The 25899-nt window shown below is 33.4% G+C and overlaps 1 protein-coding gene and 2 pseudogenes across 1 annotated transcript; 2 read left to right on the forward strand and 1 right to left on the reverse strand.

The window, feature by feature from the left end:
• Positions 1–647: 647 nt before the first annotated feature.
• Positions 648–5181, forward strand: LOC112775380 (mechanosensitive ion channel protein 6). The gene is made up of 5 exons (XM_025818962.3): positions 648–3081; positions 3437–3560; positions 4026–4319; positions 4404–4606; positions 4707–5181. The coding sequence occupies exons 1-5, from the start codon at positions 1115–1117 to the stop codon at positions 4990–4992; spliced, it is 2874 nt and encodes a 957-aa protein (XP_025674747.1). The 5' UTR covers positions 648–1114; the 3' UTR covers positions 4993–5181.
• A 15628-nt stretch (positions 5182–20809) lies between these two features.
• Positions 20810–22541, forward strand: LOC112779141 (cationic amino acid transporter 8, vacuolar-like; annotated as a pseudogene).
• A 564-nt stretch (positions 22542–23105) lies between these two features.
• On the reverse strand, positions 23106–25899 carry LOC112779142 (uncharacterized; annotated as a pseudogene).

Here is a 25899-nt window from a genome sequence, read left to right on the forward strand (position 1 = left end):
TACTGATGATAATAAAGGTAATTAGGTATTTTTATGTGATTTTTTAGTGTTTGAATAATTTTATAGTATGAAACCTATATTTTATAGGTACAAATTGTAATTTTTTTTTTATAGATAGATTTGTCAACATTTTTAATTTTCGTGAATAGAAATGATAATCTACTCTTACAATAAAATAAACCTAAAAATATTTTTTAAAATTTTTTGACAAATTTAAAAAAAATTATAATTTTACTCTAAAATATTAACCATTTAGATACTAGTATACTACTTCTTAGAGTAACTGACCAAGTTTAACTAGTTACCTTTATTAATTACTATCATCTTAAACAATTTCCCGATTGCCGAGAATAAAGGGAGGACATGGCCGAATAGCCATGTGCACCATACTTAAAATAAATAAATATAAATAATAAATAAAAAAAAAAAGAAAAAATAGAAATTTGTTCCTAGCTATGGGCCATGCTTCATGGGTAGCAAAGATTTTGTTTTCGACACGTAACTTATTAAAGCAACAGAAAGTAAACAAAAACAGAAAAAATGTACCTTCCACACTAAAATCTTACACTGATCCACTCTCTAACCCTAAATAGACGGAAAGATGCTCATGCAATGCAATATATAATCATAAAGTTAATCACTTTCTTACCCCACATCATAGGAACACATAGTTTATAGTTCATTCCAGAAAGGACCACAGCATTTCTTTATTATAATAGCAACACCACCGGCACCACCGTCACCACCACCACTACCACCACCTTTACTCTCTTCTCTTCTTTCTGCAATCAAATTTTATATAAACAAAGCATTTTCATTTTCATTAATATTATTCAAAGTTCGAAAACATCATAATCGCACCCTACTTTTTCTCTACACACTTGTGATCACTGTACACGCGTCAATGCTGTGACCAGAAAGAAAGACCTTTAGTTATTTTTTTTGGTTTGAAATCTCTGACCCCAAAAAATTAATAACACATCATCATCATCGGCATTTTGATTTTTAATTTTGTTGGTAAGCAAACACCAACTTTTTTCCACCACCATCTCATAGTTGGTGCCTTTTTTTAAACTAAAAATTCGATCTTTATCGCAAAGGGACCCCGATCCTGATGCAATCTATCCGAAAATCGTTCAAGTCCTATGCTTCCTATAACAAACGTTCAAGAAGGTTTGCCGCGTCGGGAGGACCCGATTCTAGCCACGAGCACCTTCCAATCCTTCAAGACCAGGAATCTCATCACCATCATCGTCACCAACACCACCATTCTGACCCTCCTCCGTTATCTTCCATGGCCGGCGACTACGTCGTCAAGATCAATGACGGCGGCGATCCTGCCGGAGGAAACAAGATTTGGAGGGGTTCCAGCTACGATTTCTGGCCCGAAGATGCAAGTTCCGGCGACAATGCCGACGCCAAAGAGGAGAGCTTTGATTTCCGCCAATCTGGTGCGCCGCCGGTGCCGGAGGAGGACCCGCCGTCGCAGCTGATCGGAAGTTTCCTGCGCAAACAGATAGCTTCCGGTGAGATCTCGTTGGACATGGACATGGAGATGGAGGAGCTTCAGCGCAACTACGACGCCGGTGCAAGTACCGCCGCTGCCGCAGGAGGGAAGCTTTCGCCGGTGGAGGAGTCGCCGACGACGAGCATGAACAACCGCGTATCCAAGGAGCTCAAGGTTTCGTTCGAGGAACCCGCGCCACCGAATTTGATGGCTGATATGCCTAATAGCTCCGATGCCATCAGAAGAAGACACAGCAGGGACTTGCCGTCGACTGGAGATTTCCATCGGCCGCCGCATCCGCCGCACCACAGCAGGGAATTGCCGTCTCGGAGCGGCCAAAGTGGTGATGGCGAGGTTGTGAGGTGCACCTCTAACGGTTCCATAGAGAGAACTCTTTCCATGCAGAGCAGAAAATCAACATTGTTGAAGGCTAAAACCCGGTCCAGGTTGCTGGACCCACCAGAAGAACCCGAAAGAAAATCGGGTCGGATTGCCAAGTCGGGTCAGTTGTTCTCAGGGTTGCTTGGCAAGAAGAGTGGTGGTGATGACGATGATGAAGATGATCCATTTTTGGAAGAGGATCTTCCTGATAAGTATAAAAAATCTCAGTTTAGTATATGGGTTTTACTTCAATGGGTGGGGTTGATTTTGATCATTGCTGCATTGATTACAACTCTGAGTGTTCCTTTCTTGAGGGAGAAGAATCTTTGGCAGCTGAAGCTGTGGAAATGGGAGGTTATGATTCTTGTGTTGATATGTGGAAGGTTGGTATCTGGTTGGCTTATCAGAATAGCTGTGTTCTGCATTGAGAGAAACTTCCTTTTGAGGAAGAGAGTTCTGTATTTTGTGTATGGTGTGAAGCATGCTGTTCAGAATTGTGTTTGGTTAGGGCTTGTTTTGATAGCTTGGCACTTCTTGTTTGATCAGAAAGTTCAGAGAGAGGTTCATAGTAATTTTCTTGAGTATATTACCAAGTTTTTGGTGTGCTTGTTGGTTGGTACTCTGGTTTGGTTGGTGAAAACCCTTATGGTTAAGGTTCTGGCCTCTAGTTTCCATGTTAGCACATATTTTGATAGGATTCAAGAGTCACTGTTTAATCAGTTTGTTATTGAGACACTCTCCGGGCCGCCTTTGGTCGAGCTTCAGCGATATGAGGATGAGGAGCAAAGGATTCTTGAAGATGTCGAGAAGCTACAGAAAGCCGGAGTTACCATACCTCCTGACCTGAGGGCTACTGCCTTCGCGACCAACAAGAGTGGGAAGTTGAGGAGTGGGATGCTCCAGAAAAGCCCCAGGATGGTAAGTGGACGGTTCTCAAGACCTCTCTCTAAGAAGTCAGAAGATGGGAATAGTGGGATAACTATTGATCACCTGCATAAGCTGAATCCGAACAATGTCTCGGCTTGGAATATGAAAAGGCTGATCAATATGGTTCGGCATGGAGCTCTAACTACATTGGATGAACAGATACTTAACTCGACCAATGATGATGAGAATGCCACAGAGATTAGAAGTGAAAATCAGGCAAAAGGAGCAGCCAAGAAAATTTTTCAGAATGTTGCTTGTGGTAGCAGGTTGACCAATAATCTTTTACTTCGTACTGGGTTGCCTCTTTTTGTGCATTCATAATCTCTAACTTTTGATATGTAGTTTCAATAATGTTAATCTTGTTCTCATTCAGAATCTTTATTCGCTATAGTTATTTACCATACAGTTTCTATATTTTAGATTCATTAAACTGGTAATAGAATGTGCAAAAGTAGGATCATATCTGTGCTGATTGTATATTTCTATATGATTTATCTGGTGTTTAACATACAACTTGGGTTTGCTATATGCGGTAGTTGACATATCTTCTGTTAAATGAAGATTCGGTCACTGTTTATAAATCCTTTCTGCATGTTATCTTATCACTTTCTTTTCTTGTAGGTTCATATACAAGAAGGACTTACAGCGATTTATGCAAGAAGATGAAGTTGTGAAAACCTTGAGTCTCTTTGAAGGTGCATCCGAGACCGGAAGAATAAGCAAAGCATCCTTGAAGAACTGGGTGGTAAGAGTTAAATAACATTTGAAAGCTTAATTTAAACAATTTGGGTGAAGATATTCACCTTACAACTCGTCTCTCTCTGGTATTGTTTACCAGCTAGAGGCAGAATTTGGATAGCGGTTGCTGGTTGCATTCTTCACATTCTCAATAATATGATTACATGACATTATTTACCTAGACATTTCAACTTTAAATACTATATCAACAGAACTTGGTAAAATTTCAGATATCCATAGGCTCACTAGTGATTGGATGTTGATTTAACCTATAACATATATATTGCTGATGTTTCCTCTGTTTGTTTTCAATGTTTTTACATTTCAGAAGGTTTTGTGTCATGAATAAATTTCGACAGAGATCATAGTCAATCTTTTATTGGTGTTTGGTTTCTTTTGATGTATACATCCAAGTATTAATTGGTTTACTTCTACAGTATTCACACCAATATATTGCCTTTTAATTATCCAGGTCAATGCCTTTAGAGAGAGGAGAGCACTCGCCTTGACATTGAATGATACGAAAACGGCGGTGAACAAGCTTCATCGAATGCTTAATTTCTTAGTTGCAATTATTATCCTAGTTATCTTTCTCTTGATAATGGGAATTGCCACCTCCAAATTTCTCCTCTTCGTGAGCTCACAGCTTGTCTTGGTTGCATTCATATTTGGAAATACCTGCAAGACCATATTTGAAGCCATTATTTTCTTATTTGTAATGCACCCGTTTGACGTTGGAGACAGATGCGAAATTGAAGGGGTCCAGGTAAAGATCATCCTTCTATTGAGTTTTCCGCTTTCTTCTTTCATGCCTAATTGTATCTTTCCATTTTTTGCTTGCTAATTTCAGATGGTCGTGGAAGAAATGAACATATTGAACACCATATTTCTGAGATATGATAATCTAAAGGTAATGATCCCTAACAGTGTCCTTGCTACAAAGGCCATAAACAACTTCTACCGCAGTCCTGACATGGGAGATTCTGTTGAATTCCTTATTCATGTGTCTACACCAATGGAAAAGTTTACTCAAATGAAACACAGAATACAGAGGTATCTTCTCATAAATTATTTCCTTGAGTTGTGTATGTTTTCTTACTATTATTGTAACTGTATATTTGATTGACTAAAACTTGGGAATTCTATGATGCAGTTACATTGATAACAAGAAGGAGCACTGGTATCCATCACCATTTATAGTCTTCAAGGATTGTGAACTCTTAAACATGGTTCGCATTGCGGTTTGGCCAACACACAGGATGAACTTCCAAGACATGGGAGAGAGATTCATAAGGAGGTCGTTGTTGCTCGACGAGATGATCAAGATTTTCCGGGAGCTTGACATACAGTACCGACTGCAGCCGCTCGATATTAGTATTAGAAGCATGCCTACCACTTCTGAGCGTCTTCCACCAAGTTGGTCAACAATCACAAGTTGAGTAGAAGGAAGAGTCAGAGATATGGCATCATCTCTTGTTGTACTTCAATGCCATTATCTGCTATACAAGATAAAGTGTTAGTTGTTATGAGGGTAAAATTTTGTGTATAGTTTTCTTCTCTTTGTTGTTAGATTAGTTGGTTGTGTTGTAAGGTTAGACTGTAATTTATAAAAGCTGAGTTCATCCAAATCTGGAATGGCACATACATACATGCCTTTTCTCATGCTGATTTGTAAGATTTGTATTATCATCACTTGCTTTACTTCTTTTCCTTGTAGTTCAGACATATATCAGCATCATGATTCATGACATTCCTATTCTGCTCCAAAATTATAGCTTCAATGAATGTCAGACACAGCCACTCCAAATCTTCAATGTCTCCTCAATAACATGGACCACCAAAGCATGAACCTCAAAACCAACCCCATTGCTCCACATACCAGAAATGATGAAACAACCCTCAAAGGAAAGAGGTACAGAAGGGTAAGCTACACCATGCCTACTATGCTTAGTGGTTACCTCAGTTGCACAATTGCAAAAACTCATAAAAAAGCCAGAATTCATAGTTCAAGACAGCTTAGTAGTGTCACGGTAAATTTTAGAAGGTTAAATTTAACAGTGTTTGTAAAGTTTTCTAGAGTATTTGAGAATGCTCTAGATGGTTTCGAAACGTTCTAGAATGTCCTAGAAGGTACCGGAATACTCTAGAAGGTTCTAGAATACTCTAGAAGACCATAGAGTATTTTAGAAGAGTGTGGATGTATATAGGAGTATAAAGAGTAGTATGGAAGAATCTATAAGTATTTAGAAAGTTGTGGTATGATGGATATTTGTAAAGAAGGTTTTAGATGATTGATCTAAGCCGTTGATTAGATTTAATCCTAACCATCCATTGAGGAGGTGGATGGCTATAAATAAGAGGTGAGAGTTAGTATGAGTGTGTGTGAATTATTTGTAATAAACACTTGAGTAATAAAGAGTTATTTCCACCAAAGCTTCCTTTTCTCTTGTATTCTCTTGTGTTCTTAGCTTTCTTGCTAAGTATTGAGGGTTAGGTTGACTTGGTCTTAGTTTAAGAGGTTGAGTAAGTCCGAGTGCCAGCATGGTAGCGTTGGAGTGTGTCCAAAGCCGTGACAATTTGGTATCAGAGCAAGGTTCAAGAGGGAGCACAAGTCGCTTGTGGGTATGGCTTCTAGTATCACCATGGAGCATGTTGAGTCTCAAAGGGGAAGAAATGTTATTCCTTCTCAATGGGGAGGCAAGAAGGTCCGTTCTTCAAGTGAGCCTAGAGGTAAGGACTCTAACTTCTTAGAAGAGAGAGTTTTTGTGTTGGAGAATGTTCTATCCTCTATGGATGAGAGTTTCCAAAGGATAGAACATGATAAGGAGATCCTCGAACCTCACGTGTTAGGAGAACTAGATGCTTTCAAGGAAAACATGCTCCAAATCGAAGAGAAGTTTGAGAATTCTTTAAAGTTATTTGAGGAAGTTCGAGTTTGGTTCGAAGAGGCAAAATCTCGACCAACTATTATAAGGAAGACAATAAAGATTGAGCTCCCCAAGTCAAAAGAGTTCAAGGACGTAAGGGACGCTTGCGAGGTGGAGAACTTCCTATATCAAATGGAGAGGTACTTCAGAGGCCAAGGGGTGGTCGAAGAAGCAATAAAGGTACGCACTGCAGCTCTCTACCTTTCTGATAATGCTACTTTGTGGTGGAGGAGAAGGTGGAGGAGAAAGTGCGTAGATATAGAAAAGGGTACTTGCAACATAGCCACATAGGAAGATTTCAAAAGGGAGTTGAAAAGACAATTCTTCCCTGAGAATGTGGTTTATGAAGTAAGGAAGAAGTTGAGGGAGTTGAAGCACAAGAGTACAATTAGCGACTACGTAAAGGAGTTCACTACTCTCACGCTTCAAATTCCCAACTTAGCATCAGAGGATGCATTGTTCTTCTTCATTGGTGGACTCCAACTTTGGGCAAAGCAAGAACTACAAAGAAGGAATGTTAAGGATGTCGATGAGACCATCGTGGTGGCCGAATCACTCACTGAGTATCATAGGGGAGACTCTAAACCCAAGTCTTCCTCCAAGCCTAGTTCTGCTAAAGGTGAGGGAGACAATGGGAAGAGTTTCTCAACCAAGAAAGAAGAAAAATACTCTTCAAAGAAAGAGTACGAAGAAAAGAAGAAGGCTTTCATGCCCAAAGGAGGATGCTTTGTGTGCAAGGGACCACACCAAATAAAGGATTGTCCCAAGCTAGGGACTTTGGCATCTATCGCCGAGGAACGAGAAGCTCAAACTCAAGTAACTGAGTGTGTTGGATCTATCCAACACATAATTGTTGTGAAGGGCAAAGAGGCAAGCACTGCAGAAAAGAAAGACTTGATGTATGTCAAAGCCTTTATCAATGAAAAACTTGTCATGGCTATGATCGACATTGGTGCTACACACAACTTCATCACGCCTGATGAAGCAAAGAGGCTTGGGTTGAAGATCACCGGAAAAAATGGCTGGTTCAAACCCGTGAATACCAAGGGTGAACCCCTTAAGGGAGTAGCAAAAGGGGTTGAGATGACTCTTGGTTCTTGGAAGGGCCTTGTGAATTTCTCAGTAGCACCCATGGACAATTTTAAAATAGTCATCGGGCTGGATTTGCAAAGAAAGGCAAATATAATACATATGTCATACTACGACGTAGTATGCGTCATGGAGAAAGGGTCTCTATGCATGGTCCCTACAGTATCTAAAGTTAGCGGACCACCGATACTGTCTGCTATGCAACTCAAGAAATGATTCAAGAAGGGAAAGATTACATATTTGGCTCTATTACAAAAGGAGTCCTTGAAGAAAATAAGGATGTGATGCCTCCCGAGTTGCCAAAACAACTACCACCTAGGATGAAGGTGGACCACAAGATTGAATTGGAGTCAGGAGCAAAGCCGCCCGCCTCAACACCTTATAGGATGGCACCGCCAGAACTCGAGGAGTTGAAGAAGCAACTCAAGGATTTGCTAGATGCTGGGTTCATCCGTCTATCGAAGGCACCTTATGGCGCACCGATCTTGTTCCAAAAGAAGCATGATGGTTCATTGAGACTATGCATCGACTATCGAACACTGAACAAGGTAACCATCAAGAACAAATATCCCATTCCTTTGATAGCCGATTTGTTTGATCAACTTGGTAGAGCCAAGTGGTTCTCAAAGCTAGATTTGAGGTCAGAATATCACCAAGTGAAAATTGCCGATGGTGATGAGCCTAAGACCACGTGTGTCACGAGGTATGAATCATATGAGTGGTTGGTGATGCCTTTTAGTTTGACCAATGCTCTTGCGACCTTTTGTACCTTGATGAACGAGATCTTTCGACCTTATCTTGATCGGTTTGTAGTGGTCTACTTGGATGACATTGTTGTCTATAGCAATACTTTGGAGGAACATGTAGAACACTTCCGAACCGTGTTCAAGATCTTGCGAGAGAATAACCTATATGTGAAGAAGGAAAAGTGTTCCTTTGCAAGGGACGAAGTCCACTTCTTGGGACACATCATTAAATATGGAACTCTCTGTATGGATCAAGGAAAGGTGAAGGCTATCAAAGAGTGGGAGTCGCCAAATAAGGTATCTAAATTGAGGTCATTCCTTGGGTTGACTAATTACTATCGGAGGTTTATCAAGGGATACTCCGCCAAGGCTGCACCATTAACTGATCTTCTCAAGAAGAATCACTTTTGGGAATGGTCAAAGGAGTGTCAAAAGGCCTTTGATGAGTTGAAGGCTGCTATCATAGAAAGACCAGTACTAGCACTACTCGACTACTCAAAGGTATTTGAAGTCCATACTGATGCTTCTAACTATGCTATTAGAGAAGTTCTGATGCAAGAAGGACATCCGATTGCCTTTGAGAGTCGCAAGTTGAATAATACATAGAGGCGATACACCTTCCAAGAGAAGGAGATGACCGCGGTAGTGCATTGTCTGAGAACTTGGCGTCACTACTTACTTGGTTCACACTTCATCGTCAAGATAGATAATGTAGCTACAAGCTACTTCCAAACTCAGAAGAAGTTAAGCCCCCAAACAAGCTAGGTGGCAAGATTTCTTAGCTGAGTTTGATTTCGAATTTGAATACAAGTCAGGCAAGACTAATGTGGTAATAGATGCGCTGAGTCGCAAGGCTGAGTTGGCGGCCATTTCTATGGTTAAAGGAGATATTGTGCATACCATCAAGGAAGGGTTGCATCACGATCCATTAGCCAAGAATTTAGTAGAGTTGGCTAGAGAAGGTAAGACTAAAAGATTTTGGTTAGAAAACGACCTTCTCTACACTAAAGGGAGAAGACTATACGTCCCTAAATGGAAAAATCTAAGAAGAAAATTAGTGAGAGAATGCCACGACACCAAGTGGGCTGGTCATCAAGGTCAGCGAAGGACCTTGGCACTCATTGAATCTTCTTATTATTGGCCTCAAATGAGAGATGAAGTGGAGAGCTATGTGAAGACTTGTCTTGTGTGCCAACAAGATAAGATTGAAAATAAGATACCAAATGGGTTGTTGGAACCTCTGCCTCCATCAGAGCGACCGTGGGAAAGTGTCTCTCTCGATTTCATCTCTGCCTTACCGAAGACCGAGGGGTTTGGATATATTCTCGTGGTAGTGGATCGATTTTCGAAGTATGCTACCTTTATACATGCCCCTACTGATTGCACTGCAGAGGAAGCAGCATGACTATTCTTCAAGAATGTGGTGAAGTACTGGGGATTGCCTAAGAGCATCATTAGTGATCGAGACCCATGCTTCACAGGACGACTATGGACAGAGCTGTTCAAACTCCTTGGGTCGGAGCTCCATTTTTCAACAAGCTTCCATCTTCAAACCGATGGACAGACTGAGAGAGTGAACGCCTTACTCGAGTGTTACTTGAGGCATTTTGTAAGCGCTAATCAGAAGGATTGGACAAAACTCCTAGACATTGCTCAATTCTCATACAATCTACAAAAGAGTGAGTCTACAGGGAAGAGTCCATTCGAGATTGTGACTGGACAACAGCCTCTTACACCTCACTCTCTTCCTTCCTCTTACTCAGGGAAAAACCCTGGAGCTTATCATATGATTAAGTCTTGGGAAGAACAAGCAGATGTCACTCGTTCTTACCTTGACAAAGCTGCAAAGAGGATGAAAAAATGGACAGATAAGAAGAGGAGGCATGCAAGCTATTAAGTGGGAGACAAGGTAATGATTAAACTTCTTCCACAACAATTCAAAGCCTTTCGCAAGGTTCATAAGGGCTTAATCCGCAAATACGAAGGGCCATTTGAGATCATTGGACGTGTTGGGGAGGTTGCTTACAAAGTACAACTCCCTCCCTCTATGAAGATCCACCCGGTCTTCCATATGAGTATGCTTAAACCATATCATGAAGACCAAGATGAACCGAGTATAGGTGACTTGAGTCGTGCTCCGCCTGTGGTGATTAGATCATTTGATAAAGAAATCGAATAGATCTTAGCTAATCGCGTCGTACAACGAAGATGAGTACCACCAAGTATCTAATACTTGATCAAGTAGAAAGGACTCCCGATAACCAAAGCAAGATGGAAAGCTCGTAAAGATCTGTGGCAATTCCAAGAACACCTACAACGCTATCATGAACAGAACACGACGAGGACGTCTGCGCATTAGATGGGGGAGAATGTCACGGTAAATTTTAGAAGGTTAAATTTAACAGTGTTTGTAGAGTTTTCTAGAGTATTTGAGAATGCTCTAGATGGTTCCAGAATGTTCTAGAATGTCCTAGAAAGTCCCAGAATACTCTAGAAGGTTCTAGAATACTCTAGAAGACTATAGAGTATTCTAGAAGAGTGTGGATGTATATAGGAGTATAAAGAGTAGTATGAAAGAATCTAGAAGTATTTAGAAAGTTGTGGTATGATGGATATTTGTAAAGAAGGTTCTAGATGATTAATCTAGGCCGTTAATTAGATTTAATCCTAACCATCCATTGAGGAGGTGGATGGCTATAAATAGGATATGAGAGTTAGTGTGAGTGTGTGTGAATCATTTGTAACAAACATTTGAGCAATAAAGAGTTATTTCCACCAAAGCTTCCTTTCTCTTGTGTTCTCTTGTGTTCTTAGCTTTCTTGCTAAGTATTGAGCGTTAGGTTGACTTGGTCTTAGTTTAAGAGGTTGAGTAAGTTCAAGTGTCGGCACGGTAGCGTTGGAGTGTGTCTAAGGCCGTGACATTAAGCAGGTGTAAAATATGCATAGTAGAAGCGCTCTTATTATTATTGAAATATAAATGAGTTCTTATGTATTAAAAACTAATAAAAAGATAAAAAGAAAAAGAAAAAAAAAATAGCTTTGGAATCCAAACTGGTAAGGGGTTGCATTGGTATGTCTGGATAAAGCAACTGAATCACAAAATCTGGTGAATTCACACTATCTATTCTATTATATAAAAATCGGATGTCTGCACTTAATGATGGAGCTGACGTAGCATGCTCCGGAGAGTGTTTTTCGATTTAATTATTTTAACTCATTCAATACAATTTATTACTATGACTTAATTATATCAGTTAATTGATTTGATTAGATATTTAAATATTAATATAATTTATTATAATATATATTACTTAATTAATTTTACTACATTAATTGTAATTTATTATATTAGTTAATTAATTTATTCATTTATAAAGTCTGAAATAAAATAAATAATTTGTTGTTTATTCTAATTGAATTTATTAAATTTAATTATACATTATATACGAATTTATAATAATTTATAAATTACTCTAATTTATAATATTCAATAAAATAATTTGTAAATCACTTTATATTATATATGTTTTAATGTGTTAATTAAATATTATATACGCACAGAAAAATAAATACAAAAGAGGATTTATATAATATTGATAATATTATATTAGCACGGTAATTTTTTTTGTTTTGATATCATATAGTATTGATAATGATAATATTATTATATAGTATTATATAAACTTTCTAATATTAGTATAGAAATTGAAAAATTATTCCTTATGACAATTATTTTTAGTGGAATAGTGTGTCCCTTATATAGTATTGATAATTGTTGCTTAATTTAAAGTAATTATATGTTGGTATCTTAAATTTATTTTTTAATAGTGACCTAAATAGATAAATTTAATTGAATTGAATGATTATATAAAATATTTTATATTATTAATATACTAAAATTAAATTCATTTTTAGGTACAGAATTTTATAGGTAAATTTTATATAAAATTTAGTTATTTTTTATTTTTTTATTTATTTTATCTATATTACTTTATTTAATTTTAAGTATCGTCATATTTACAATTACCGCCAGTATGATATTTTATAAAATATGAAAATCAATTTTTTTTATAATTTAAATATCAATGTTTGAGTTAATTTTAATTTAACTTTTTTAAATTAATGTTATCTTTCATTTAGATCATAATTAATTTGAAATACAAAAATACTAATATATTTACTGTCTCTTTAAATAATAATAACTTTAATTTATTTACTGTCTTTTTTTCTTTTATATTTTGTTTAGAAAATATAATATATGGATTAGGATGAAGTTAAAAAATACTCTATGTGATGCATGTTTGGCACTAATAAATTCATATGAAATAGAAAATAAGAAAACAGAAAGTTAAAGAATACTGAGTTGAATGGTGTAAACAGATTCATTGAAGTCAAGTGTCCGTGGGTTCTCATGTCTCATCTCATTTTTTAAAGTTCAAACACATTTTAAATGTATGAATTTTAATTATATTTGTTTTTTCCCTTTTCAATAAATATTACAATCTCTTCCTATTTTTGCTATAGGCTTGTCTTTTATTTAAAAAAACACACAAAAAATGTAAAAAGAAAAATCAAAGAAATTAAAATTGTTATTATATTTTTAAAAATTAAATGCTCTTTTAATTAAATATCTATGTAATTCTTATATAGATATATAAATTGTATTTTAATATATTGAGTGGTAAATAAAAAAATATATAATAGATAAGCTAAAATAACGAATAATGAGATATCTATCTATTCTATTTACTCTATTATATAAAAATTGAATTCTTGCACTTAATGATAAAGTTGACATGGCATGTTTCTTAGAATGTTTCTTGATTTATTTCTTTTAACTCATTAAATACAATTAATTACGGTGGATTAATTATATCAACTAATTGAGATATTTAAGTATCACACAATTTAATATTATGTATATCAATTAATTGAATATATTTGTTAGAGTATAATTAGGATCAATTAGATCAATTAGCATTATTTAACATATCTAAATATTTATTATAGGATATTACGTCTTTATTATTTCAATTATCTTAGCACCTATAAATACCCTTCTATATTGTATCATTTTACACCACTTGAATACACACAAACCTTTTCTCTACTGCTTTCTCTTACCCTTTCTAATAATAATAAGTACAATTTAATTTAGTTAGAAGTTCATTATTTTATAGTCTTCTATAAAATAATCTTTTTATCACTTTGGATATTTTAATTCTTTTTTCTTTTTTTTCTCTTTACATGTAATTTTGTTGTGCATTAACTTTGTTTATTTAATGATGAAATATACTCAAGTTAATTCTATCATATAATAGTTTATTTTTCTCCTATGTATTTTGAGTTGTATAGTTACTATTGATCTTACTGTTTTCGATCTTGCTGCTTTTGTTTTCTTTAATTGTTCTTTATTTTTTTATGACTTGATAATTAAAAAAAAGGCAAAGAACAGAAAAAAAGATGGCCAAAGACGAAGGTTAGAAGCTTAAAGCAGCAACATCATTCCTCAACATTATTATTAATATGAACTTTATTATTTCTTTTCTAACATTCTTTAATACAAGCTTCGTTTCTTTTTCTTAATTATTATTAATACTTTTATTCTTTTCTTCTCTAATTATAAATCTCCTTATAATAATTTTTTGATCGGATATTTTTTTGGTCTAATAAATTTTTTTCTCTATTTTTTGTCAAAATTAATTTATATTAGAAAAAAAAAGATAAAAGTAAATTTTAAGATTCAAATTTAAATAAGATGTGCAAAGAATAATTAATGAATTCATTTGGTCGATTTAAACACTTTGTATTATTGTCATTGAAAATTTTAAACACTATTATAAAATTCTAAATATTTTTATTTTATTGTTCTTAAATTATGTATTATACCGTATATTTGAAGAGTTTCATCTTTTTAAAAATAAAGTGTTACATTATATACTTTTTTAGATACAATAAATGAATAATAAAGTTAAAGTGAGTAACAAAATTGATTATATAATAAGATACAAATTTTTAGAATTTCTAGCACAATTAACAAATTTTTAGCTTCAAAATAAATGTTTACTCTATTTTTTATCTTTTATTTGATTTTTTATAATTTTTCTTGATTTTTTTAATTAATTATAATTGTAATAACTCATCATAAATTTGTATTTTGTAAAAAATATTTATCAATCATAAAACACAGAAGACTTAACCAAAAAATTTAAAAAATATTGATTAATCATAAAATAAAAAATTATGAATTGTGCTTTAATTATGTTATAAAATATAAATATGGATTATTTAAAATTAGTTTTTTACCATTAATGTTAACTTCAATCATAATAAGGTAAAAAGTAAAAATTGTATATAATAATTTAATTTTATTATTTATACTACTAAAATTATTCTTTAATGTATTATATCCTATTTATTTTTATTCATTGATAGTCTTTAGTTCTCTATTTTTAATAAAAATTTGAATTGATTAAATATATTATTTTTTAATTAGTAATATAATTATTGTGATATTTACTTTGTTGAGTAATATTTTCTTAATTTATTTAATCTAATTAATCATCTCTTTCTTATTTTATGCTAATTTAACTAATTAAAGTTAATAAATTTCAGTTATTTTAATTCTTGTAATTTTTTATTATAATAATGTATTTCTATTAATGTATTAATATAATTTTAATATTTATATGTCATTAATAATAATATTCTCATTTTAAACTGATGTTTTATTCCCAATATATATATATATATGTCTAATTGTAAAAAATTTACTATTTTTTATATGATTAGATTAGATATATTTATATTCAATTTATTTAATTATGTAATTAAAATTAATTATATTAAAAGATTATATTAAGATTATGGTAGATTAATTATATTATTATTCATTAATTATATTAAAAGATTAAGATTATGATAGATTATTATTATTATTTTATTATTTTTTATTTTTTTATATTAATTTAGATATTTAGCTTCTTTTTATTATCATTTTTTATTCTCTTATGCTATGTGTTTATTCCCATAAATCTTGCTAAATTAAATAAAGTACTGTATATCTTCTTTTTATTCTTCTTTTATATACACATAAAATTTATTAAATTATTTCTCTTCCATCTAATAATTTTGTTTCTCTTCTATTTATATTTCTTTTCTTTAATATTTTATTAGTTCTTATTTTTCTAAATTTTATTTTAATTTATGTATTTGTTCTTACTATACCTAATTTTTTTTATTTATGTGTAATATACATTCTTATATATGTTATAGAAATATGATTTGATTCCATTAACTTGCCAAAATTTTTTGAAAAATCTAAAGCTAAAGCACAAAAATATATTTATAGATATTTTACTTTATTTTTTTAATAACTAAAAAATATAATATTTTTTGTCATATTTGTTGGAATTCTAAGTTAAATATGAATATTAATTTTTGAAATAGAATAAATATATTTTAAATTTTTTGCATCTAAAAATAATATTCTATCAATATTAGAATTATTTAGATGGATAAGTAATAATGAATATAGAATTATTTAGGATGGATAGAACTAAGTACATCTTTTTATTGAAAATACGAATTTAAAAATATTATATTCAATTCTCAATAATCAATCTCTTATTAAATGAAATAGTTTTAGGTGTATAATTTTTGTAAAAATTTAATTAATTTAAGATACTTATTATCGTTGATTAAAAAAGTAACTTAAAATGACAATTTACTATTTCTATACTCTTAAAATATTATTTATTTATTTTTCTAGCATTCTTTATCATCTAATAATCACATTAATATAATTTAATTTAATAAAATTATTTATTATCATTTGATTGAATAAAATTTTTATTTTAACTAAAACTTTTAGGATTTCTCAACCTCAAGATCATCCATGTTAAATCATTAAAAAATATAACTAAGAGCGCAGAAGCGTTTCTTCATTCGAGAGTATGATTGAGATCAGAGAGCTTGGCTCTTGTGGTTCTTTGATCTTCGTCAACAAAAACCTTCTGTATTTTTGATAGGGATGAATCACAATTTTACTGTGGGAAAAGAATTACGAAGGCGAGTTTGATGAGTTGGAGACCAAAATTCTAAAGTCATTATTTATATTTGAGTGTGACACTCATTAAACCCTAAAACTAAAATAAAATAGTATCTATGATTTTAATCTCATTTATCCAAATTAAAAGTAATAATGACTTATTTAATTTAACATTTATGACAACAAATGACATCACTATCATATAAGTCATTTAATGTGAAATTACTTAATTTACGATTATAATTAATATATGTATTATTCATAAATATATTAAGAAATAATAATTTTCTAACAATTTTTTATTTGGGTTATAAATATATATTTTTCTAACCTCTTATAAATTTTACGCATAAATCTGAATGTTATTTCTCTTATTACTTTAATAATCTAGTCTATCTCATATATTAGTTATGAAATTACCGAAACTTTAATCACATTAGTGTCACAACAAAACTACGATGATCCCATACTAAAATACTCAACCACATAGATCAAATTTGGATGAGAAAATTTAAAAATTACATGCAAAAATGATCTCATGCATGTCTATTTTTAACTTGAATAAAAATTCTATTTTATTCGGTGACAGACTCAGATGAAACTGCAACGGCAACGTCCAGGCTCAAAGTAAAGGCGACTAAGTGATGAGTCTGTGGAAGAAGAAGAGAAGAACTTAACAGACTCACAATGAGAGAGAGAAAGAGAGAGAGAGAGAGAGAAAAAGAGGGAAATTTACCTAGAGAAAAGAAACTCGGCAGGAGAATGGTGGCAACGGGCTCAACAACGACGGTAACGGAATGAGCAGCGATGATGACATAAGGTGTGAACAATGATGGACCCAGAAAAATTTAGTAATGTGGATAAAAATATAATAAAGTTTAGGTATAGATATTTTTTTTGCTTCCCACGATATTCAACAAGTTAAGGACTAATCTGTCATGAATTTGAATTCCATTTAAGAATCTACAATTGGTCGGCAACGAGTTGCTATACATACGAGACAGAATTTGAACTTTCAATACTTACTTAAGCGGACGACTTAGTTGATCACTTGATCAATCTAAATTGGTTTAGATATATTCAAAATTTGAAATTAAAACTATCTAATACATATTGATAAGAACTAGAAACATACACACAATTAATATTATAATATTTAAAATAATAAAATATAATTTTATACACATAGTATAATATTTAAAATAACAAAAAAATATTTATAAAGACTTTTTTTATTTTTAACATGATTAAATATTATTTTTTATATATATATTTTTAAACAATTATTTTGCTTAATTGTCAATTCTACTTATTATAATTTTTATAGTATAAATAAATTTTTTAACCAAAATAATTACAGTATATTAATATATAGATAATATATTTTTTATCTTAAACAATTTTTAAAAAACCACTAATAATTTAAATTGTATTTAATTAGAAAACTAAGTTTTAATTTAATTATTAATTAATTAACTAATATAATATAATTAATTATTACTAATTTTTTAGTGTATTTATTTATTTTTCATACTAAATCAAATTTAACAATATAATAATTATTAATCGTTAAGTTTAACAAAATATTTTTTAGCATAAAATACAAAAGAACTATTTATATTTTATTTTGAGACAAATATAATATAATAAGTGGTATATATGTATATAAGTATTACTTTTTTAAAAAAAATTGTGGGGGCAAATGCCCCTTCTATATTAAACATGGGTCCGTCTCTAGCTGTGAAGGAAGATAGGAGTTATGAATAGGTAAGCGGCGATGGACTCAGCAACATGACAGGAGCTATGCGATTTTTTTGTGAAGAAGTCGAGAAGAAGAAGATTTTAGGTGAGGGTGACTGAGTTTATCTAGCATGGCTATAGAGTATAGACCGAAGCTATGAATCATGTGTGATGTGAGGCAAATCTTAATTCCTAAAAAGTGTTTATATGTATATATTTGGGGCGGGTACACCCTAAACTTGACCATACCCTGTCAGCCTGTCTTGAACAAAATCTGCCCCGACTCGGGTCAAGTTATTACCCTTTTCATCCAGGTATGGACGGGTCAGGTACCCGTGTATTCGAAAACTCCTACCAAGTCTAACCACGTATTGATACTCAATTTATTAAGGGTTTATCGCTAGCCAATGAATTGCTATATACACAAGGCGAGATTCTAACTCATAATAGTTCTTTAAGCGGACGAGTGAGATGATCACTTAACAAATTCAAATTGATTAAGACAAATACTAATTATTTTTAATATTTTAATATTAAAAATTTTGAGAATTAAATTTTAATTATAAATTTATAAAATATTTATAATAATAATTACTATATATATTATTTAATTTTTTAATAAAATTTTTAAAATAATTTTATGCATTATCCCGTATAAAGTACGGGAACATACACTAGTTGAATCTAATAAGAGAACAACTGCTGCTAAGCTACAAGTGGAAGCTTTGACTTGATAGTTATTAATTACTATGGATAAGAACAAAATTCCTCACAATTTAACCATGGGTTCGTTAAAAGACGAAAGAAACCCTAATTGGAAATGTACTCACATCAATTTAGTAAACCAGTTGGTAGAAGAGTATAAGAATAATGTGCAAGACATAGAAGTTACCGATGCTGATGGAAACACTGCGTTCTGTATGGCTGCCATTTCAGGCAATGTTGAAATTGCCAAGATTCTATTCCAAGAATCCAAGAATAACGGTATACTTCCAATTCAGTGTGTGGTTTAAGGCGCCACATCAACATCATCTTTGCTTTTTGCCATTTCAATTCCCATAAAAATTGCATATTTATTTTTAGTTTTAGGGTCGGTTTGAATTAATTTTGAAACAAATATTTATTTGTTTCTTTTTTTTGAATTAACAAAAAATATTTTATATTTGAATAAATTTTTTAAAAAGAGTATTTAAATATTAGAGTATTTACCCATTTTGATCTCTAAAAAATTTCGAAACTCTAACGGGAACAAAATGGTCCCTAACATCCAGGCACAGATCCACTCTGATTTGATAATTTTAAACAAAAAAATTATATATATACCCCATTTTAAATTTTAAATGACTCACTATAAATAAACTAAGCCCAATTATTAAAGCCCTAAACTCATTTTATCTTTCTATTATTTTGACTATTAGTTAACCTAATTAAATTTAGTCTTCTTCTATTTTCAAATTCCAGTCGTCACTCATTTATTCTCTTAAACCCTTTTCTTAGTTTCATATTTTCAATCTTCTTTTTCTATTTTTTATCTAGTGGTCATCTTCGCTTCATCAAAAGGTAAATTTTAAATTCTTTATTTTGTTTTATATAGCTCTCTATGACTCTATCTATCTTTCAATTTTATTGTTTCTCTTTTTGATATTTTCAAATACAAATTTTAATTCAAATAATTATAATTTAGGTATTAATTTATTTTTTATTCTCTTCATAAATTTATATATTTTATTTTATTCTCAATTTAGTGATTCTTATTATTTATTTGTTTATCTTTCATTCTATTCTATTATATGTAATTATGTTGCATATAAATTTTTAAAGTAAATTGATCAATTTACTAATTTAAAATATATATTTTTTATTTTTTAGAAATAATAATGAAAAAATATTTCAAAAGAAAGCTACCACTAGAATCTGAAGTCACTCTATTAGTCTTTTCTTCTAATAAAAAGAAGTTCTTAGAATTGAAGCGAAAAAAGTTAGCGGCTAATGTAATTTTTTTTTTGTATTCGAATAATGAATATGCATTTTTATAATTTTAAATTTAAATTAATATATCTTTTGATAGTAATGTGTATTATTTTTGCCCCCCAACATAAATTTTCTGGGTCCGTCACTGCTAACACCCTATGTTCGGAAATGACGCCGTTCTCCCCCAATTTCTATCGTATCTTGCATAACCTTAACATTCATACTCTACTTCTTCATCTTCACAATCTTCTTTTGCATCTTCTCCTTCATCCTCTTCAACTCCAAGATCAAGTCATGGTGTAATTGTCGCATGTGTCGCACCTATCTCAACATGTCATAGACCATACACTTTCCAAATCCCTGTGACTAGTACACCCACCTCCTCCGCACTTCACCTACCAGAAGCATCCACTTCCACGTCCTCGAGAACAGTATCACCTCTATGTCCTCGATAATAGCATCAACTTCAACCCTAATAATGTCCACCACATCCTCCATACCAAGTTCCATAACTACCCAAAGGACACATATTTCTCCACTCTCTAGCACGCAATATAGATTGTTGGACATTAGGACATCATGAGAATATTCTCTTTCGACATCATATGCAAATTCTCATTTAGAATGGATCTTGAGTGCTTCATTCCTTCTTTCCCAGAGTCCAAGCTGGCAGACAGTTTGACATCGTATCCAAGCTATCAGTATAGCGAGTAATGTCGCTGTTGCCACTCATATGGAAACTGAAACAATTACTGAACATTGGTTCGGTGAAGAAGATGAAGTGATCAAAGTGGTGGATAATGTGGCCATGGAGATGATGGGGCAGAGGAGGAGAGAGATGGCAACGATGATGACGGGTCTTAAGAAATCGAACTTGCTCTCTAGATTCATGGGATCAATCGAAGACGACAAGTACTTGAGAGACATAGTCACTAATTTCCTGAGTATGAATTGGTTGAGAACAAGTTGAGAATTTTTCTTCTTGTACATTGAAGTTGCAGAGTATGCATTGTGTAGTTTGAAGTTGCAGTGCTAGACTATTCGGATTATGCGAGATATGATGAAAATTGGGGGAGAATAGTATCGTTTCCAATAGAGGGGGTTAGAGACCATTTTGTCCTCTATTAGAGTTGTCAGGTCAGGGACCATTTTGTCCTCCATTAGAGTTGATGGAGCAAAGGACCTAAGTGACTAACAGAGTTAATTGTTAAAGTGAACTACCAACCCGGCCCCTGCCCATTTTGTAGAATAACAAAGCAATCCCTGATGAATAAAGTAATCCACTTCGGTCCCTGTCTCATACTTCCGTGACACAAGGCGGTCCCTATAGGTGAATCTTCGGTAACTACGAACAGAAAACACTAAGCTGTCACGGTGAGCGTGTGTTAGCTTGCTGATGTGGATGAATGCTGCAGAAGTGGACACCTCAAATGGTCAAGGAGTTAATTGTCCCCATCCACATCAACCAAAACGACCTCCCTCTACCATCTTCGCTCAACTGCTACGCCAGAATGGAGGAACCGCCACCACCGCCCACCTCCACCATCCCCAACGCCCGCATCCGGAGCTACTGGCGGTGGAGTAAGCAAGAATTTTTTCTGGAGCCCTCATTCCAGAGCTTCACCACCTACCGGGCCGCCCTTGCCTCCGCGTGCCCCCGTCTAAGGGATCGCCTCCTCAGCCGCTCCTTTGACAACAACGAGCTCAACGTCCTCCCTCATGCTAGCGAGAATCCCATGCGTCGTTGCCTCACCGCCTGGGACCTCACCTGGCTCGCTTTCAGCTCCGTCGTCGGCCCCAGAATCTTCGTAATCACCGGCCAGGAGGCCCGCACCGACATCGGTCCCGCCATCATTCTCGCCTACGCCATCTCTGGTTGCTCCGCCCTCCTCTCCTCCCTCTACTACACCGAGTTCGCAGTCGACGTTCCTGTCGCCGGCGGCTCTTTCTCCTTCCTCCGCATCGAGCTTGGTGACTTCATTGCCTTCCTTGCCGCCGGAAACATCCTCCTCGAGGCTGTTGTAGGCGTTGCCGGCCTCGGCCGTTCATGGTCCTCTTATTTTGCCAGTATGATCATGAACGGTCCGAATTTCTTCTGGATCCGGGTGAATTTCTTCCAAGAATGATTCAACATGCTGGATCCAATTGCTGTTGTCGTTCTTTTTATTTGCAATGACCAGCACTAGGAATACCTCAATCTTGAATTGGCTAAGCTCCATTGCCACTACACTTGTTATTGTGTTCATCATCGTAGTTGGATTTGTTCACGGTAAAGCCTCAAACCTAACGCGATTCTTCCCTATGGGATGAAGGGAGTGTTCAATGCTGCTACGGTTGTGCATTGGTCTTATACAGGCTTCGACATGGTGGCAACTATGGTTGAGGAAACCAAGAACCCTGCCAGGGATATACCCATTGGTTTGGTTGGTTCCATGTTGATGATCACTGTTAATTCCTTCCCTTAAAACGACCACGTTTTTGGTTGACGTGGATGGAGACAATTAACCCGGTCCCCTAACCATTTGAGGTGTCCACGTTTGCAGCATTCATCCACATCAGCAAGCTAACACATGCTCACCTTGACAGCTCAGCATTTTTCGTTCGTAGTTATCGAAGATTCACCTATAGGGACCGTCTTGTGCCACGAAAAGTATAGATCAGGGACTGAAGTGGATTGCTTTATTTGTCAGGGGTTACTTTGTTATTCTGCGAAATGGACAGGAGTCGAGTTGGTAGTTCACTCTAATTGTTAAGGATCAATTAAGTAATTAATTTTAGTTGGAGACTAAAATATCTGGTCCGAAATTTTTTAAAAACCAAAATAGATAAATACTCTAAATATTAAAAATATCTCTTTTAATTTTTTTAAAACAAAATATTGTTAGTTTTCAAAATAAATAAATAATTTATTTTAATAAAATTATTTTTTTAAATACATCTAAATATATTTAAAATTTAATAAAAATATTTTATTTTTTATAAAAATATTTTTTACTTAAATAAATCAATCCAAACTAATAGTTAATTGATCAATCATTATTATCTGCAAACAAAAAATAAAAAAATAATTATTAAATTAATAATTAAATATTTATATATATTATTTAATTTATTTTTAACGTATATTTTATATTTTAATATATAAATGATTAATTTTTTAATGCACACATAATTTCATCATTCTTACTTTAGCATGTAACTCTAGTTAAATAGTAATAACTAATAATTGACTAATGATTGAGACTAGATCTTCTGTACAATACGTCAATACCATTTTAAAAAATTTAATTTTCATACATTTATAATATAAAATAATTTTATACAAATATCTAATTGTATATTATTATATTATTAAAAATAACTTATTTTTAAATTCATTACTTAAAAATTAATCAAAATGTTTAAATAAATAATTGTATATAATTTTTAAATTTATCAAAATTAAGCTTTTTTAAAATCAAAATCAATACTTTTAAAATTATAAAAGATAAAGTAAGTTTCACCTTTTAAAAATTGAACTCAATCCATACTTAATTTAATTTAAATCCATTCAAAGTAAATCACTAAAAATATCTCTAAATTATCAAGTTATCGATAAAATATTTTTAAATTTATTAACAATAAAAATATTCTTATATTTTAAGATACGACAACTTAATAATTCGTTTTTTTTTTCTTTGTAGTTTACTTATCCCTCTAATATTTGTGTCGAGGTAAGCATCAAAGTAGTCCCTGAAGTTACCCTCGAGTCTCAAAGTAATTCCTGAAGTTAAAAATTAGTCGTAATCGTCCCTGAAGTTGATCTCCGGTACTCATAGTGGTCCTCCCGATGAATTTCGTCCAGCTGGCGCAACCGGAAAGCTGACCTGGCGTCGTTGGTGACACGTTAACAGCGCAACGGCTAGCTGACGTGGCGCAGTAAACATTTTGGACTCAATTTGGTCCCTAATTTTAGGTTAAAAACCCTAACCCCCAATTGACTCTCTTCTCCTTTCTTCTCCATGGCACACGCTGTTCTCCTATACTCTCCGTCGCACCAGATGTGAGTTTTCAGTGTCTTCTTCATCTTCGAAAACCACACGTTATGGCTAGCGCTAGCAATGCAGCTAGGAGCTCCAATAACCCACGATCATTTGGAAGCATAATGAGGACACATTTGTATGATATATCTATGAATGTTACAATCTGAAAGTTTCACCTTTTTCCACAAATTTCTTCTCCTCCCATATAACAGTGTAGATAGTACCCCAAGGACAGCACCAGAATACTCAGACAGTATTGCTCTGAATTAGTAAGAAAGAGAATAACTATGTTAAGTTCATAAATAAAAAATAAAAAATCTGATTTCAAGCATCACTCAACATGCGCAATACTAATATAATGAAGAAATAACTATATAATGATGGCAGCTGACAACAATGGGTCAATGACAAACTGTAAATTAGTTATCAGGGTTCTATGCGAATGAATTTCATTCAAGATGTTGCATGAGTAAAAAGACATAGTTAAAGACTAATAATATGGCACACTAATCTTACAAACTAAAATTTTCTACAAGCATACTAAAACCAATCTGGTCCACATGATCTCAATCCCTTTCCCCACAAGACAAAATACAGTGCTATTATAGCACCATTTATTATGGATGGCACAACCTGAAAAACAAATGGTACTAGTCAAGGACTATTCATATCACTAAAACCTTTGGATATGAATGTATTGGTTTGTATATAGCACTTTGCCCTAAGATGAAAACAGTTAAATTTACCTGTGTATTAGAAAGTGACTTGCCCTTCCAAGACTTTTGCAAAATCAAAAAGAGGATTGCTGCAGGAGCTATGCAGGCAAACAAGAAAAGAACAACCGAAGCTCCACTTTGGGTTAAATAGCGATACATGGAGTATATCGACCATATCCTCATGAAATTTGCAGTAACATGAATAATTTGCAATGCTGTTTGTCTACAAACGGAAGATTATCATCAGCACGCTAAGAACAAACCCAGTCACTAATCAGTATGGGATAGTAGAATGTCACGAGACTCAGAAATTCCTGAGTACAATAAAGCTTTTCCCTACTGCACCACATCAACTACATAAATCAAACAATATCTTTGTATCTTACCAGAAACCATATCCACAAACACTGAAACACACCATCTAAATCCAAGCTCTTCTTACTAATTTTGTCTACAAGTTAGAAACGCCCATTTTTAAATATTTTCCTACCAAACATCCAATATAATCTTCTTAATCCAGCATCCACTATCTTGTTCTCCCAAGACCAGACCACCCAAGACTTTTTTATATTATCATTATTATCTTGTCTACTGTGTCAATGTGTCACAGTAACATACTAGCACTGAGCCAACTACAAACACAAATCAAACTAATCTAGTACATATTAGACAACATGGTAAGGTAGGAATAATCATCATAAAAAGTTTGAACCAGTGGCTACAACCGAGTTCTTAAAACAACTGAAACATTAAGATAACGACTACAATCAAATGCTAAAACATTGGCGCACTAAAAAACACCATAAAGCAGAAATCTCCTATTCCATTGTCACAGGATAAAACCCAATAATAATAAATATTGCCACAAATTAGAAATAACCGTTTCATAATGTGCATATCCAAAAGCAAAATATTAGAGAAATGGGGAGAATTTTAGGTTTTTCTCTTGAGATACAATTTTACCTTAGAGGTTGAGGAGGAGAGCCTCGATCCGCCGGGAATTTGTTCGGGGACATCATCGTTTACGGAATCCAATAGACGCAGAGAAAGATGACGATCGAAGGGAGAAATGAAGAGTGAAGAGT

The sequence above is a fragment of the Arachis hypogaea genome, chromosome 19, assembly GCF_003086295.3.
Source record: "Arachis hypogaea cultivar Tifrunner chromosome 19, arahy.Tifrunner.gnm2.J5K5, whole genome shotgun sequence".
Lineage (NCBI taxonomy): Eukaryota > Viridiplantae > Streptophyta > Magnoliopsida > Fabales > Fabaceae > Arachis > Arachis hypogaea.

Coding starts and splice junctions, on each gene's coding strand:
- LOC112775380 (XM_025818962.3), top strand. CDS start 1,115: ATGCAATCTATCCGAAAATCGTTCAAGTCCTATGCTTCCTATAACAAA. Junction 4,320..4,403: donor GCGAAATTGAAGGGGTCCAG/GTAAAGATCATC, acceptor TGCTAATTTCAG/ATGGTCGTGGAAGAAATGAA. Junction 4,607..4,706: donor ATGAAACACAGAATACAGAG/GTATCTTCTCAT, acceptor TCTATGATGCAG/TTACATTGATAACAAGAAGG.